General features: G+C 49.4%; 1 protein-coding gene across 1 annotated transcript in view; it reads left to right on the top strand.

Moving 5' to 3' along the window:
• The window catches only part of LOC119431022 (rab GDP dissociation inhibitor alpha-like), a 131969-nt gene extending 115516 nt beyond the window's left edge, over positions 1-16453 (top strand). The window contains exon 7 of the mRNA XM_049656871.1: positions 15075-16453. Coding sequence (XP_049512828.1) covers positions 15075-15215 — 141 coding nt within the window. The 3' untranslated portion in view covers positions 15216-16453. The remainder of the gene's footprint in view (positions 1-15074) is intronic.
• Positions 16454-17966: the final 1513 nt, after the last annotated feature.

Here is a 17966-nt window from a genome sequence, read left to right as displayed (position 1 = left end):
CGTGTGGACGAACGAATCTTCGTTCGTGTGGACGAACGAAGACGACGGCGATCCTTCGGGAAATGGCCGCGAACGACATGGCTCCTTTGCTGGATGCGCTTAAACAGCGGCCGTTTTCGATCGCCGTGGACGGGAGCAACAGTAGGGACTCGCAGCTTTACCCCATTGTTGCGACGTATTATGTTAAGGAAGCCGCTAGAGTTGAAAGCCGCCTTCTTTGCCTCGGGACCATCGAAGGTGAGGCGACCGGTCAAAAGATCGGACATTTGATTCTTGACGAAATGAAGTCTAGGAATCTACCTATCTCGAGAAAAGCTCGAAACGGAAAGACCGACTGAAAGAATTCCAAAAGATGCATGACGTCGACGTCAGGAAGATCTTAAAGCATTCGCCTACACGTTGGCTGTCTTTGGGCAAGTGCTTAAACAGGCTACTGGACCAGTGGAAGCCACTTCTCAGCTTTTTTTTTTTGTGTGAATCCAAAAAGTGCGGCAAGCAGAGCTTGTTTTTGGAGCCCTACCAAATCCCAAGAACTTCTGGACTAACACCCAAGAGCTGCGCACAAACTCCCAGGAGTGCTGTGGTTCTTGGACAAAAAAAAACACTGATGAAGATGGACCCTCATTGAAGAGAAAAAAAGGAAGTAATGCACCTCAAGCAAAAAAAGCTAAAACTTCAGACTGAGGAATCTGAAGCTAGCCATGTGTCCCGTGAGGAACGCGTTTTATTTTTTATCAGCAGAGCTCAGCAGGGCATGTTGTCTTTTCCTGCAAATTATAGTGCCGCTTTTTGAAAAGACAAACTGCCTCCCCCCCGTCGCGAGTGTACGAATTTGGTAGTCTTCAGGTTGGCAGGTATGCGTTCTCTGAAAGGCATAAGGACTGGGATACCTACCTTGCAGAGATCGGGTTTGCATTGCGATCGACAGTGAACCGCTCGACTGGGTATGCGCCTTCTTCTCTCAACCTGGGGAGAGAGCTGCCGAATCCGATGGATAGGGTTCTCGCGGATCGCAGCGGAATGCCAGTCGCGCCGTCAGCACGAGCTGAATACGCGACGCATCTACGTGCCAAGCAGGGTTCGCACAGCCCCTTGAAATCCTTGAATATCCTTGATATTGACAGTATAAGTTCAAGGGCCCTTGAAACTACTTGAATACCCGTGGGCTCCTTGTAATCCTTGAAAATCCCGTGGGATTTGTTCCGCTAGAGGAAATTAACGATGTACCTCCGCAAGTCACGCTGATATTTAAGGCCCTTTCGCTTACGAATGCCCATGAAAACAAGCTGTGTTGACTAAAGGGCAACTTCAGGAAGTTTCGGTTTTAAATCTCGCAGCCCCTACGTCGTCTGGCAACTAATATGCATTGGAAATCCAATCCAATGCGAGACATATCGCTCGCTCGGCTTGCGTATAGTGCCTAGAATATACTCTAGTGTGCCGTCCACCGAGAGTCTCCAACGCGGGACGGTGGCGCGGGCTGTGATGCCTGCCGCCGCGGGCCACCAGACGGCGATGCCTGTCGGCACCATGCTAAATCCTGCGGTGTTCGACTCGCGTTCGTTTGCGATGCGTTGATTGCTACGCGTCGATTGCAATGCTTAGTTCATTTCTCGCCTTGCTGCCGCTTTCGTTGCAGTCTTTTCTTATTGTGAGTGGGTTTTTTGCATCTATGTGTGCACTCGTCTGTCTAAAGAAACTTTGAACAGGTCGCGAAACCGCGATTTCCCAGAGACGCGGAAAGAAACGGCTCATCTCATTACCCAGCGCGTCCGCAGACCCCGAACGTATTGCGGATTGGGACAAGAACATAAGAGGCAGATCGCCGGGCAAATGGGGAGACTCGCGTCGTGTCTTGCCTGAAGTCCGCCCATGTCTCAGCATGGTCCGGCACAGTCTCGAAGTGCAGCGCACCAAGCGGCCGGCGGCGGCAGGCATCACACTCTGTGCTACCGCGACACCCGCTCTCGGCACACTAGTATGTGTCTTTTAGGTACTATAGTCGGGCCGTTTGTCGGCCTCGTGCGCACCATTTCAGGGAAGTTCGCGTTTGCGTTGTGTGTTTACTTTGACAAGATGCCAGGCGGGAAGTGCAAGTTTCAGCCTGCGTGGCTGCAACATGCGGACTATCGTCACTGGGTGAGACCGGAACCAAGCGATCCTTATCGAGCAATGTGCGCATTATGTCAGAAGACGGTCGACATTGCAACGATGGGGGAATCTGCCTTGAAGAGCCACCACAAAGGCGAAAGGCGACGAAGTTTCCGTCGAACAGCCAAAGAAAGAGAAGCGGAGATAACAGCTCTTGAAAGAGAAATTAATGCGAAAATAGGGCTGCTTTCCTAAGTCATGTGAGGAAATAAAATTACGCTAACACTCCTTGAATTCTGCCTTTTTGCATCCTTGAAATCCTTGAAATGTCCTTGAATTTCCAGCCAAATATTGTGTACGAACCCTGGTGCCAAGATGACGGAAGCTTTACATAAAGCACGCTGTAATCTTCGCACTGCAAGGGCACAGCAGAAGGCGCAGTACGACCGCTCGCATCGGAACGTCCACTACGAAGTGGGCGATCTGGGCGAACGAAGCACGTTCTCAGCGATGCTACCAAACAGTTCGCTGCCTCGCTGGCGCCGAAGTGGACCGGGCCGTATCAAGTGAGAGAGAAGGTTTCCTCACTTGTTTACCGGCTCAAGAACAAGAAAGGAAAGCCGATCGGCGGACCGGTACACGTATGCGACCTGAAACGCTACGTGCCGCGTGATGAGCTGTGGGATGACGATCAGGCCCTCCCTCAACCGGGATCGGTGAGAGAGAGCAGTCAGAACAGAACGGTGAGCCCGCAGCCGCGCTACAATTTGCGTAGCAGGCGAAGGTAATCTGACTGCTGGTTGCGTAACCCGACGACTGCCAGGAACATTCGTAAGTCCGGGTGGCGTTGCGTACCGCGTGAGCATACAGCCGCGCCGGGCTGGCACCTTGGTAGTTCCTGCGGAGAAGCGAACGTCTAGTGACCACGGAGCGCTGAGTATGGACGACGAGTCGTCGAGGCCACGACGGGAATGTGGCGTGAACGTTCGACGCGTGGGTGTGCGGTTTCACCAAAGACAGCTGTGAGGGACAGGGCGGTGATTATCTTGTGCTGCGACTCGAATTGGTGATGATTCTTGCGAACATTCCCTTCGAAACAGACGTCGACGGGGTTCCCGGATACGGCCAACTTTGCTGCTGATCACAGTGCTGCTTCGTGCAGTTTGCTAATAATTTCCAGGAGCCGAGCAAGACGAGATACGGCCGTGCGAATTGCCTGCAGTACGCGCTGGAACAACTGACGCCCTTGCAGTACTGACGGCGCTACGCCGGCCTTAGAGCCGCACGAACCGCAAGCCGGCGGCCGGCAGACGACCACTCCCTCCAGCGCAGCCGTCACCTAGGGCGCAGCACTGAGAGCCACCTTCGAGCCCCGACAACGATCCCGCCTCTCAAGCCCGCCTCGCAAGCCCGAGCAGTGCAGCTGACCAGCCGCCTCCGAGTCGGCCTCAAGTGTCCGCCAGCGGAGGGCCACATCACTACAACGCTTCCTCGGTCGCCAACCTCGGCGGGTACTCAGGCAAACGGACGTCCCTAGGTGCCAGCCTCAACGTACGGGGGCCTTCTTAAGGGGGGGAGGATGTGGGGAGCACACGCTGCCACCTTCTCCCACGGGCGCTCGCCCGTCGCTTGCGAGCGAAGCGCACGCGGCGGACCGGGCGAACATCTCGTGCGCGCACAACGCGCGCCGCGTGAGCCGGGCGGACACGGGAGAAATGCACTTTGCCCTCTCCCGGTTCTCTCTCGCCTCTCGCGACGCGCGCGCCCGCGCGGGAAGAGGGAAAGTATCCGGCGGGCGAGGAGGACACTCCCCTCGCGGAAAGGTAAAAAGATATAAAAGAGCGCGACCGAGAGACCCCCGGGCTCTCTGACCTCGCTTGACCTAACTGCCCGGACGGAATTTACCTGCTGAAAGCCGTGAGTGACCTCGTTTGCGTGACTACCACACGCGACGAGGCAAGCCTATTTTATTAGTTGTTATACAGAGCGGACTTCCCTCTGCAAGTGTGTTTTATTGCTGACAGCAATAAACGTTGTTGTGTTGACTCGCTGGTTGCCTTATTCGCCCGAACCCTGTGTAGCTGCGATTACACGCGCTACGGGTTGGGGAAGACCCCCCACAAGGTGTCGGCGGATGTCAGGAAAGCATATACGTACCGTGCACTGATCCCGGACATAAGAGAGCCACGATCGGTAACTAGCAGCCGACGCGGCCGCGAAGTGACGTCAGCGCCTCGCCCTCACCGCAAACCACCGTGGGCGGGTATGGCGAGGGGACGGCAGAACAGGTGAAGCCCACGCAGTGGCGCCGGCACCTCCCTCAATCCCCACAAGGTAGAATTATGATCATCTCGTGACTCAGTGGCTCTTGGCAGTGGCAATTGAGGCTTCGTGACTTCCTTCGCAGCACGGCACGGATGTGCTACTGCGCGCACATCCCGATTATGTTTTCGCCAATCGATTGTCCGTCCATCGCAGTTGTAGCCTTCGTATCCTCGACAGCTTTACATCGAGTCAAAACGAAACCAACTGTTTGCCGCAACCGCTGCGTAGAAAACCGTGGCCGCTATTGACACGATTACGAACGGTGACATTGCGGTGCTGAAGGCACGCGGCCGACACGCGCACAGAGTGTGAACGAAACTACCCTTCGCTGCAACGCCTGTAGGCGAACTCGCGGTCGCCATGCATGATTGCATGGATAGCGACTACGCAGTTTTTTAGGCATGTGGCCAACGCACGTATCGAGTTAAAACGTTGCGGAAGAAACTGCGGCCGCTATCGACGGGGATCATGGATGGCGACTATGCAATTATTAAAGCCCACGGCCAACGCATTGCTATGCGCAGCGGTAAACGCAAGAATAAAAGCCTTAAAGGCACACACAGGCACAAAGTGTTCCGGCGTTGCTGTCATTCACGTACGATTTCTGCTGATGACTATGGCGACGCGGACTCGGCCGTTTCGTTTAGTTTGGGCACTGGTGATGTTGCTCTTTGGCGTCGCACATTTGCAGCGCTCCTAGCTCGCCAAGCTCTGGAAGTTGTCCGAATTAACCGATGTGCGACCAAATATGTCCGAATTAACGAGTTTGATTGCATTGAACAATGCATACGCCGATTAATGCATGATTCGGACTAGTCCTCTGGTCCCGATCAGAGGACTATTCTGAACTATCTGGTTTTCCGAAATAATGAGGTTTTACTGTATATCAGCACAGATCCAAGAGTTCCAAAAATGCAACTATCGGCCCTGAAATACAATGAAATCGAGAAAATAAAAAGTGCTCAAGGGAATTAAGATTACACGGCATACACAGTTCACATGTTTACAAAATACGTTCCAAGTTTCTTGGATAAAGAAGCATTTATACATTGAGGCCAATTAAAAATGTATGGTAGATTATACAGTGGAATCTTGTTGATACAGTCTTTGCGAGAACTGGAAAATAAATCATATCTGTAATACATAAGACACTGGCCAGGAAATTAACAAAAAGTGCATTATCCTGAAAACCGTATTATGCATAATCGTATCAGTGAGATGCAACTGTATTGTAGTAAGAGTGCAAGTTGGGCTGATTGGTGGATGTTCATCTTTTAAAAAGGAGGTACTGCGCTAGAAACAAATGGAAAACAGAAGTAGAAGTGAACTTCAGATTCTTTTGTCCGTGTGTTTCTAGTGCGGTATCCCCTTTTTTACAAAACTATATTGTAACTGTAATTTAGTTAGTCAAGTCCCGCTACAATGAAATTCATGGGACACGCGAAAAATTGTGTTGTGGAGGAACTTCATTAACGCAAAATTAATATGTATATACGCACACCAAACAGCAAAGCCGCGAACGAAACCGAAACCATCGTCCGGGAAATCTTCGCAATGGCGTGGGGGCAAAGGTTGAGATGTATCGAAGGCGGTCAATAAAGTGTCAACTTCACGAGAGAATGCATTTCGCACCGCTGTTAAAGCATTTTTCGTACATCGCGGCCGACGCCCAACCCAACGCGCGTGCCCGGCCGACCGCAAAACACTCATTTTGCGGCATATGCACCTTAGCAATGAAGCGGTTTGAATTACCACAATTTCATTGCATATTTATGACAAAGTCTGCAAACTTGGCAAGCTTGCGCTTATTGGAAGTTTTATTTCCAGAAGTCGGTCAGCCTGGATTTCTTATGCTTCACAGCAAGCAAAGCCGTTACGCGAGTCTCTCAGTCCATTAAAACCATTGCAATGTCGTTGTCGTGGGCTCTGATAACCTTTAAGACGAGGTCGAAAGGATCCATTACTTTCAAAGCAGCGGGTTGTAGCTGCTGCGTTTGAGGCAATGCCGGAACTTCTGGCACTTCCAGTGACCGCTGAATCACCTCTTTAACCCTTTGAAGGTCGCATTATTTTGAAAAAAACTTTCCCAGATGGTCAAATTAGTTTATTGTGGATATTGAATGTACAAAATGTATAAAGTCGGGAATAAATAGTGAAAAAAAATTAGAAACAGTATTTTGATGTCGGCATCACTCGGAACTCCAAATGTTCCATAATATATCAGTGGCGTATTCCTTGAAACACGGTTCTACGCACAGCGCCTTATCGCGCAAATCAAGGTAGCGCCAATCAAAGAGCAGCGCCAATCAAGGTAGAAATCAGCTTCCGCCGCATCTGCAAGAGAGTGCCGACAAAGAGAAAATTCACGTTTCGCGCGCCTCCGTTGCGATCATTCGGCGGAACCGAAACCGCGTAAGCGCGTTGCCGCAGAAAGCGAGAATACCTCGTGATTGGCGCTGATAAACAAGCTAAGAGCGCCAATCAAGATAGAAATCAACTTCCGCCGCCCCTGCAAGAGAGTGCCGACAGAGAGAAAACTCACGTCTGGCGCGCCTCCGTTGCGATCACGCGGCGCAACCGAAACCGCGTAAGCGCGTTGACGAAGAGAGCGAGGATACCTCGTGAGCGGCGCTGATAAACAAGCTAAGACAGCGCCAATCAAGATAGAAATCAACTTCAGCGCCACTGCAAGACAGTGCCGACGGAGAGAAAACTCGCGTTTCGCGCGCCTCCGTTGCGATCACGCGGCGGAACCGCAAGCGCGTTGCCGCAGAGAGGGAGAATACCTCGTGAGCGACGGTGATAAACAAGCTAAGAGCAGCGCCAATAAAGGTAGAAATCAACTTCCGCCGCCCCTTCAAACGTTTCGAGCGCCTCCGTTGCGATCACGCGGCGAAACCGAAACCGCGAAAGGGGTGTCGCCGCGGTCTGCGCGACGCACGCGCTGAAACTAGAAATCAGTTCTGTTTATCTCCGCAAGAAGGTAGCACAAATGTCAAACGCTTCTTGTAAGTCCTAAAAGGTGGCAGCACCTCCCGGTAAGCATGCATCGTCATTATGGCGCGAAATTTCAAACGGAGGATCGAAACCGTACTCGTACGGCAAAGACCTTGCGGGACAGAAAACCGCCGCCGTACAGATACGGCAAAAACCTTCAAAGGGTTAAGGGGGGACATGGGTTGTGGAGATTATGTCCTGCATCTTATGGCCAATTCTGATGAAAATAATCAGGCTTGCTTAGTTTTTCGTGCTGATTTCAAATATGCAATAATTTTAGTTGTAGGTTCATTTGTTCAGAAGATACACAAATCTGTCGCTCTATTGTTTCAGGAGACAATGGAAAAAAAACTGCTCAGTAGAAAGTGAATATTATTTCATAGCTAGATACTATAATATGCAATAAGTGCAATGCTGCAAAAAAAGTTTTCAAATTAAATAATAATTAGCCATTCTGCAGGTGATCAAATTTATTTCCTTGTCCTATGGCTACCACAACAAAAGAAAATAAAATAAAAATATACATGTGCAGAAATTTGAAATTCTGCTCTCAGCACTTTGTAATATGCAGATTAGGCTTTATTTATTTATTTATTTGAACATACTGCTAGCCTCACATTTGAGGCAGTTGCAGGAAAGGGGCAGGATACATATTCAAGAGAACACGGTTTAGGTAGGTGCGGACATAGATAAGTTTAAGTGAACAGGGAAGTAAATATGCACTCTATATTCATTATACAAATGCTATAAAACGAGGGGGAAAAGTAGTAAACGCCGTGTTGGAAGGTTAGTACAAAAAAGAAGAGCGAAGAAAGAAAATGTAGTCATGAACAGCCAAAAAATATATATATACATATATATATACACACTTATACACACATATATACACATACACACCCACATATATATCAGGGCAGAAAACAAGGCACTGCGAAGTGATTCGAAATGCCATTGTACGACGCAGCGCGCCTAAGTGCATATAGTAGCTAGAAAGCATTGTTTGTTAACTTGGCGATAAAGGTTTGCAGTGATGTGCAGGTGACAACGTCATCAGGCAACAGATTCCATCCACGGATTGCCTGTGGAAAAAATGAGTACCTGAATATGTCGTTGTGAAACCTGTATTCTGTTAAGTGCTTGGTGTGTTTTGTTCGAGAACTACGTGTATCTGTCTGCTGTAAGTAGTCACTCGCATTGATTTTCATACTACCATTAAGAAGAAAGAAAAACTTAAAACGAAGTAGTCGGGCTCGGTTTTGTATAGTGGGAAGCTCAGCTTGCCTTAATAGTTCTGTAGGGGAGTCAAGATGGTGATACTTATTATAAATAAATCTAATCGCTTTCCTTTGTACGCTCTCCAATTTTGCTATGTACTGTTTACGGAAGGGAAACCAACATACTATTCCATAATCCAGTATAGAGCGAACTAGTGACAGGTATGCTAAGCGTTTAGTATCTATGGATGCGGATCTAAGCGACCGTTTTAACGAGTATAGAACGGCCAGTGCTTTATTAACAACATATGTTGTTACCTGCTTGCCCCATTTAAGATCTGATGAAATTATGACGCCTAAATATTTATAGTCTTCTACTTTCTTCAACATCTGTCCTTGTAAATAATACGGGTAGTTCATGGGCGCTTTTTTATTCGTTACTGTCATACAAACTGTTTTTTCTGTGTTGATCACCATCTGCCACGTTTGGCACCATTGCGTTATATTTTCAAGTGCACTGTTTAAAGTTATCTGGTCTTCACGACAGGTTATTTCCTTGTAGATAACGCAGTCATCTGCAAACATTCTTACTGTGGCGTTAGTATTAATGTGTAAATCATTGATAAAAAGAAGAAAGAGTATAGGAGCTAAAACGGCACCTTGTGGGACGCCAGATAGCACATCACCGCAATCAGAAGAGTAGTCTTTGAAACATACATATTGACGTCGACCTGCAAGATAGCTTTTTATCCACTTGGTGACGTTGTTGTCACCGAGATAGTGGATAAGTTTCTGAAGTAATTTAGGATGGGAAACCCGATCGAATGCTTTGGATAGGTCTAGGAATGTCATATCGGTTTGACTGCATTTGTCCATTTGTTCCATGTCCATGTCTGCATTTGTTCTGCTAAGGAAAGAATTATTGCTCTAGCTGATCTAGATTATGAGATATCACTCCGACAATCTGGTGAAGTCACCCAAAAACAAGTTTTGAGAAAAGTGAGAAAACATGCAAAACCTTTTTATTTGCAAATTTACAGCTGGAACAGCTCAGTAGGCACCAGACATGTAGTCCTGCTGACTTCCAGCCCCTGTGTGCCGCTTTTTCGGGGACTGGCGCAAGTTTTCTGTTGCTTTGCCCACGTTCAGTTTCGCGTAAAGTTCGCGAATCGACCGCGCGCAGTCGCTTGTCAGATTACGCGCCGCGTGATCGGCCGCGGGCATCAGCTTCGCCTTCACGTAGCTCTGCCACGGTTTCGTGTGAAGAGCCCGACGGCTGATGTCCATCAACGAGAAAATGTCATTGAACGCGGTCTGTCGGTTGCCTGTTGACTGCATGGCACGCGTAGCCAAAACGTTCACAGCAAAGGGGTTCATTCGCTCGGCACTATCAACTCGCGGCGAGCTCCACACCAAGGCTCTCCACAGTTTGTGCACATAAAACGCAGCTTCACAGCGAGTCCGTATTCCCGCTTGTCTCGGACGATTTCGAAAGCACCACTGCAGTTTTTGCACGTCGCAAACGTTAATGAAGTGTTCACTGCACTCAAATCCACAATCGTAAACGTAGTCCAATCAGCCGGGCGAAGTGCATCGTCGGTACTGTCGCCCATGAACTCGCGTTTCCTCTCAGTCGCTGGAGCGGAAGATAACGCCGATAGATTCGCTTTGGCTTTCGCCGCTTCCTCCTTCAGCTCGGAGGGTTGCCGGTAGATCGTATCTTGCCGCGAGTGAAGGTCGAAGGCTTGGCGGCAGACGGACTCTGAATCGCAGCAGCCGCTGCGGTCGTTAGGCCTACCGTTGCTGCATCGACGATTTGGGCATCAAACGCTGAGGTTGTGGCGTCCTGGTCGTTTTGCGGCGTCGAGCAGCGCACTTTGCAGTTTTCGATGAGCGTCCGTCGCACTTTTTTAGCACCAAACTTGTGCCGCGTGCGAAATTTGTGCATCGTTTTCGACAACGCGGCACGCTTTCTCGCTGACACTGGGGCAAGATGTCTCAATGCGCGTCTCCAAGCGCGCAGCAGACGATGGCCATGCCGTTCTGCCAATTGGGAGGCAAGCTCAAGTCACGTGCGCCAAGTGCCGAATAGGAGAGCGTTTTAGTACCTTTTTTTGGCGCGCAGTTCTTAAGTGGCCAATAGCTGAATGGGGCCCGTTTTGGCGGGAATTTGAAGGCAAAAAGCGGCTCTTTCAAATGAGACCAAGATGTCTGCGCTAGCACACGTGGAAGAGCAGGCGCGCGTTTCGGAAAATGTGCCGTTTCAGCGTCAGTTTAGCCCGAAATTCAGCTAGTACATGTCGTGTAAGGCATCATTGCGGCTAAAATATTCACATTATCGGTATGAAATTAACAATATAGGTGCAATAATAGCTGTACATTCCAACAATGCAATTTAAAAAAATCGAGTTTTTTCGCGATTTTTGGTCGCCACAACCCGTGTCCCCCCTTAACTATGTTAGCGATCGAAGTCACCTGAGGCTGCGACTTTGGGAATAACTTCTGCAGCTCTTCCCGTACGACCACTCTGATAGTCTCTCGCAGGTCGTCGGCTAGCGCTTGAGCTTCAGCGTAGTTTGTCAGCGCACGGCGGTTGTATTGCCTGGCTCGCATTTCAAGCGTCTTCTCTATCGTCGCGGCCTCTGAAACAAATTCTGTGACAGTCTTGGGCGGGTTGCGCATCAATCCGGCGAATAGTTGCTCTTTGATGCCCCGCCCCGCATCAAGAACCGAATTTTCTTTTCCTCAGACATGTCGGGCTCGACATGGCGGAAACGGTGAGTCATCTATTCTGTGAAGATCGCGATGCTCTCGTTCAGCAATTGCACTCTGGTTTCTAAGAGAAGCTCTGCCCTTTCCTTACGTACGACACTCGTGAACGTCCTCACGAAATTCTCGCGAAAAAGGTCCCACGTCACCAGGGTGGTCTCTGTGTTCTCAAACCAGGTCCGAGCAGCATCATCCAACGAAAAATACACATGGCACATCTTGTCGTCGTCGCTCCATTTGTTGAACGTCGCGGTCCGCTCGTATGTCTCCAGCCAGGTTTCAAGGTCTTCAGCCGATGATCCACGGAAGGTCGGTGGCTCCCGAGGTTGTTGCAGCAGGATGGGGGACGCTGGGGCTGCCATTGGGGTCGTTGACTTGGCCTTGATCGCTGTGGTGTCTCGGGAAGAAGTCCGTACTCCGGCAGAAGTCCTTGCTGCCTACGGCTAGCTCGCTGGTCCTTGGCACCGTTGGTGTTGTCCTCCGGTTTCGGGCTTGGATCGCGGCTTTGAGGGGGCATTCGCTGCATGAACGCACTAGCACCTCCACCAGATGTCACGTAGTAGTAGTGACAGTGAAGAAAATAGTCGTAAAACTGTGTATGACGAAACTGATTGTTTATTGGGCGAACGTGTGCCCACAGAAGCAAGCTACACTCAAAGCACAACGATAGGGGGGAACACAGTCGGCGATCATCGGAAATCTGATCAGCGAGGAAACGCGCGTCAGCTTTTATATGTGAGTCATCGAAGGTTCCAGATTAATCCCTGGTGGCCGCGTGTCTTCAGAAAGTTCTAGACAATTCGCGTCGCTCATACGATCAGATTACTTGAGCGTTGGTGACCACAGACGACGCATAGAAGCATCGATAACGTTCGAGAAGCTTCTGATGCAGGCGCGTCCTGTGCCGAGCGATAACGTTTAACATTTGTTAGCCAGTGGAAAGCGGCCACTGGTGAAAGATAAACATGTATATGTGTCAATATGGTGACAACTGATGAGTTAATAGGCGGAATGTTTAATTTCGGGACTTTCACTGTGACGACTTTTCAGAATAGCGAACCATTTACTGCAGTCCCCAGAAGTTCGTTATATCGAGATTTTACTTTAGTTCGATTGTAGTACCACCGATGTTTTCAGCTTTACAGACAAGCATGCGCCGTGCTGCCACTTGACCCACTCTTTCATATTCTAGAATGCTATAGCTACAAAGTACGCTTTTACTATGCGCTTCATGTTGGTTTATTGTGTTTCGTCGTGGTTTCGAAGTGCGCTGCCATATTCCATTATTCCACCAAAATTCAGATTGGCCTACTCCAAACTGCTCCAAAACGCAATTTTGCTTGCTGCAAAAGGACTTTTGGCAGTCCCACCCCCTGGTATAACCAACATTTGCTGGTGAGGTGCCTTTTAAGGTGTATGAAATTTCAGTCGTACTGATACATTAAAGGGCCCCTAAACCACTCAGAGGTTGAAATTTAGTTCTGGCGTTGCAGTTGTGCACGAGTCTACGACGAACACGTAGCCGCGAGAATTTTTCGAAATGGTGCCGTAATAGCGGAGTTACGCGCATTTGATGATCGAAAAACGGCCCTCCCTCGTTTCGCTCTTTCCTTCGCTACTCTCCTCGTCGGCTGGTCTCCCCTCCTCGCCGAGTGCTGCTCAAACTGTCACGTGACAAACGTCATCGCCAACACGCTTCTCAACACACTGCCTACTTCCGGTTAAGGCACGTCCACTCTAGCCATGATGCTAGCGGCACATATACGGACGACAAAACGGCCTCCAGTCTGCCGCACGAGAGGTGTCCAAAGTAGACGGCAGTTGAGCCGGCGCCCCGCCCGCTGTACGATCAACAGGCCAATCGACGACCGCGAAGCTGCGCGCCTCCGCCACCGGCAACGAAAACATCGGCTACAGCTGAGTGCACGGCTACCGACGGGAGACGACCAGCTCGGCTATGCTCGCATCGCAGCCGATGGCGCCGCTAATATCAGCGTATTTTTCTTCTTTGTGTACAATTATTGCGAAGAGCGATAACAATGATTAGAAAATATTGCGGTGTGTAAGCGTCGGTAATTCATTTCGAAGCGCCGTCCGCTTTAGCTTTGAAGGGAACCGGAAAAGGCCTAGCGACGATATCGGCGCCGTCGAGCGATCAGCGGCGGTGAGCCTGCCGCACAAATGAGTCCCGGTCTCATCCTCTCTACGTACGGCCAAGAAATCTCGCCGCTCGCGAGCAAAACCGCTGTCGACCGGCGGCCCGCAAACGGCGTGCGGCGATTAGCATGCCGGTAACGTGGACGTTGACTCGGCGCTTCTCGGCTACCCGCTGTTGCTGCGGTGCCGGCGCGTGTTATGCGAAGCGTGCCGCTATAGACCCTGTGTTGCGCGCACGTCTTGAAAGGCCGACACTGTTCGCAAAGTTAATCAGACCGCTAAGCATGACTGTGTTGGAACACGAGCGATTTGGCACTTGCGTTGCGGGCTGCAATTACCGATGCGCAAGCGCGCACAAGCGAGCAACACGGCGAGGACGAGCAGGGAGTGCGCGTACCTGCTAGCAGACAAACCGGAAGTCGTCAGTTCTTGTTCGACCAATGGACATCGTTTCCACCGTTGACATCACCAGATTCCCCCTGCTGACATCATGACGACTGCTGGGGTTACCGGAATAGCGAGGGGAGGAGGACGGCATTGTTTTTTTTATTTTGTAGCGCTCCCGCGGCGCGTAGCGCGGCAGCGTTTGGCATTGTTGATCGTGACGGCATGCTGAACTCGATGCGCGTGTTTACTTGAAATGTTCAAAAAATATCTGAGGTGGTTTAGGGGCCCTTTAAGTTTATGGGCCAGTGATGGCCAGGTGTTTCTGACTAATACGAACTCTAGCCTTGCTGAAAACGGGGCTAATCTGGCAGCTGTAAATAAAATTCACAAATGTAAAAAAGGCAGTGTTTGAGCAGCTTAAAATTGAAATAAACAATTTACAAGCATGCTTTGTAAACTGGTTTCTTGTCTTCATTTAAATTAAAGAAATACTTAAGTTTAGGTTATCCTTTTTTTGTATTTAGAGGCAGAGCGACATTGTTTTACTGCAAGCAAATACTTTCTGGAGTGACGCGTGTCAATTTCGAAAGCGCCTAGGATGTGTCTAGTAGTTGGCATTTATTTGCTCCAAAGGCTCTGAAATATTTATTTATGTGCTCCAGACTACACCAAAATTAACATTTTGCTGCTCAAGAAATTGCTCGAAATCTAAGTTCGTCAGTGGCACCACTGAGTACAAAGTGTGGCTCCGGCTGCTTCGGCTTTCTTTAGCCACATTCGTTCATGGTGTTTCAGCCAGTAAGAGAGCCATTGTGAAAGCCTACAGAATTACGTGCTCGCACCACCGATTATGGTTCATAAAACAAAATTAGAATATGCAGAACCTACGAACCAGCCTGCCTTAAACGAACACGAAAAAAGAAAAATAACTTGAGCCGCACTAGTAAATAATAATTGATAAATAATTGGTAATCTAAATGAAAAGTTGTAACAAGCTTTCCGAATGGGGGAACTGTGGAACGATCATTACCGGACTGTGACCAGCGAGAATACATGTTGTGCACAACAAGAGCATTCTTTGATTGGCTTGTGCCCCCAAGACTTGCAGGGCTGACGTGGCCATTTTTGTTTCAGGTCTTCATCTCGCAGTCGTACGATGCCACAACCCACTTTGAGACAACCTGCCTAGATGTCCTGGACATCTTTCGTCGTGGCACGGGCGAGGACTTTGACTTCTCCAAGGTGAAGCATGACCTCGGGGATGAGCAGGAGTAGAGAGAGACCAGTGTGCAGGACTGAAGATGGCCGCCACCACTGCAGGCACTGCTTGGACCCGTCTTAGTTTTGCCCTTGCCCCAACGTCGACTCGCTGGCTTCCTGAGTGTGTGTAGCTTGCTGGGTGTGGTGAGCAGTGCGCATGCCCCCCCCCCCCCCCCCCCCCGTGCACACTGTGCACCATGCAGGAACACCTTGCGCAGCTGCTGCTGTTTTTCCAGGCACTGCTCCTTGACAAAACTGAACCACTGTTTCTCAGCAAAAATGTTAGGGGCGCCCTGTATTGTTCAGTGTGGCGTTGTGCTCTCTCAGCATGACCTGTGATTCTTGGTTCAGTTGCATCACCAGCAGCCATTGTTGTAAGCAGAGTGAAGGAGAGCATTCACCACACTGCCGACCTTCCCTTTTATTTTTTCTTTGTTTTTTCGGGCTCTGCAACTAGGCTGGTCTGGAAGTAAGGGTTCGGGTCAGTGGCACAGTGGTCTGACAATGTTATCCTGTCCTTGTTGCTCACTGCTGGCCACTCTTTGCCGGGGTCTTTTCAGGGTCTACCCATACTGGCAAACATGTTTATTTTTGTGCTGTAATTTAAGTATGTGTATTGTTCTTCCATTTCCGCTGCTTCCCCACCCCACTTTTTTATCTCGTGTCCGTGATTGTAGTTCCTATGTTGGATGGCTTGGCATGGGCCTGTGGAGAAATCTTTTTTGAGGTTTTGCAGACAGCGGAACAAACATGAAGTGAAGGATTAAAAAAAAGAAACATTCCTTGGACTGGGTTCTGGCTTGGTCAAGAAATGGTGGAGGCCGGTGTGCTGCGCTAGCTGCCTTCAAGAATGCACCGAGGAGGAGTTGCACATATTGGCGTTTACCAAATGCAAAGAGCACCCAATTAGTGAAATTTGTCTCGCTCAAGTCAGAAGCTGCCCTGCTGCAAGCTTTTCTTGTATGCAGTGGAGTGTGCGATTACTTTTCACATATAAATATGTGGTGCATGAAAAATGTCTGGTGGTACGAAGCTTGCACTCTTGCCTCATTTCAATGCTAATGCTGCTTATTGAATGCACATGGCTTGATCAGCCTCTCTGACATCTGTCACACAAAGTACCATTTGGGACTGGTTAACGCGGCACAATAATGCCTTCAATTCTGTGTGTGCTTCGTATACCGATGTCATGCTTGCGAGTATGTGCAACTCTATAAAGACCGCTAATTAAATATCTTCTTTGAATGGTTGAATTGGCTGTTTGGATGTGCATGTGGAAATATTCATGGGCTTCCAGATTGAGGGGCCCTGCAAGATACATTGAAGGTTTCTGAAATACAGCTTAAAAATGCGCGACACAAGTTTGGCCTTTTGCTGCCTTGTCAGTGACATTAGACAGTTTTAGTTTCACGTACGTAGAGGCTTTGCGTACGTAGAGCCTCTACGTGTAAGCAGTGCGCATGCGCAGAACGTAGCGGCCGCGCGCTGGTCTCACGGACGTACGTGAGATTCGATTCTTTGCGTGCGTTTCTTGCGCACGTAGACAGCTTCACGTGGGCGTTTCGCGAGATCACGAACAAGCGATAGCGTGCCGAGCGCGCGCAGGCGGCTTGCATCGAAATACGGCGACAAGATGACTGGTCATCTTTTTTATTCCAAGACAACGATGACAGCAGGTAACGCTTGTACAACACACTTCCAGGCATTGCGGAGACCATCGCCGGCACGCATCAATGCACATCACCGGCTTGGCTGAAATACTCATATTGGATTGAATTGGCTACCGCAGTGTTCATATTTCCCGATAGATGGAGCTACGTGGTTCCTCTTGGCGCGCGTCGCGTACGTGTAGCTAAAAGCGTTTTAGATTGCGTGCACGTAAGGTACGCAGACTTTTAACGTTTGCGTACGTGAAGTCCCTACGTACGTGTAACTAAAACTGTCTATTTGCTGACCAGGCCTTGCTGCAGCTTGTTTCAAGTGCTTTTGAACCCAGTCACTAAACATGGTGACCAGCAGTCCAAATTTCTGTTATACCAGAACCATCAGCTAAGCCACATTACTTAGCATGCAGATTGATCCAGAGCAGGCAGTCTAACTTGTGGCTGGAACTGCAGCACTGCTATCTGTAATGTTTCATTGTACAGCAGTAACATTGCTGAGGATGCTGGAGGCAATAATGTGTTGTGAAGTCATAAGAAAACCAGCCAATAGGCTGTTATGATTCTTAGACTATCGTAATAACCAGATGCAGAGGAGCCTCTGTGTTGGCTCAAGGGCTAGCGAATGAGCAGCTTTATGCACCGTGTTCAATAAGTGATCAGAGGACACTGCAAAATAAAAACGCAGTTTAATTGTGTGCTTGTAGAGTGGACCCATCAAGTGCTGCATTTTGGCAGTGAGCCAGCACCTGTTTTTTCTGCTCTTTCAGTGAGCCTCTTCGATCTGTCGTCCCTGACTGCTCGAGATGCTGTGTACACAACGCTCATTGGCTGAAAGCACCGCCTCGGGCAGTCTGAAACTGTCGGGGACGGATAAGCGAAGCGGTCCTGCCACCTCGATCATTACATGTTTTAGAACCATGCTGAGATGTAGTATGACTGGACAGTACCTTGATAAAGTGGAAGCTTGGGCGAGTTGGTGATTCAATATCAACGTGTCTGCACAGCGCGAAAGACGAGGACAGAAGAAAGAACACAACACACACGCTGCATTGTGTTGCGCTGTGTTGTGTTCTTCCTTCTATCCTCGTCTTTTGCGCTGTGC

Source organism: Dermacentor silvarum, chromosome 10 (genome assembly GCF_013339745.2).
Source record: "Dermacentor silvarum isolate Dsil-2018 chromosome 10, BIME_Dsil_1.4, whole genome shotgun sequence".
In the NCBI taxonomy this organism is placed as follows: domain Eukaryota; kingdom Metazoa; phylum Arthropoda; class Arachnida; order Ixodida; family Ixodidae; genus Dermacentor; species Dermacentor silvarum.
Note: the sequence above shows the minus strand (reverse complement) of the source record. Positions and strands in the feature narration are given on the sequence as shown.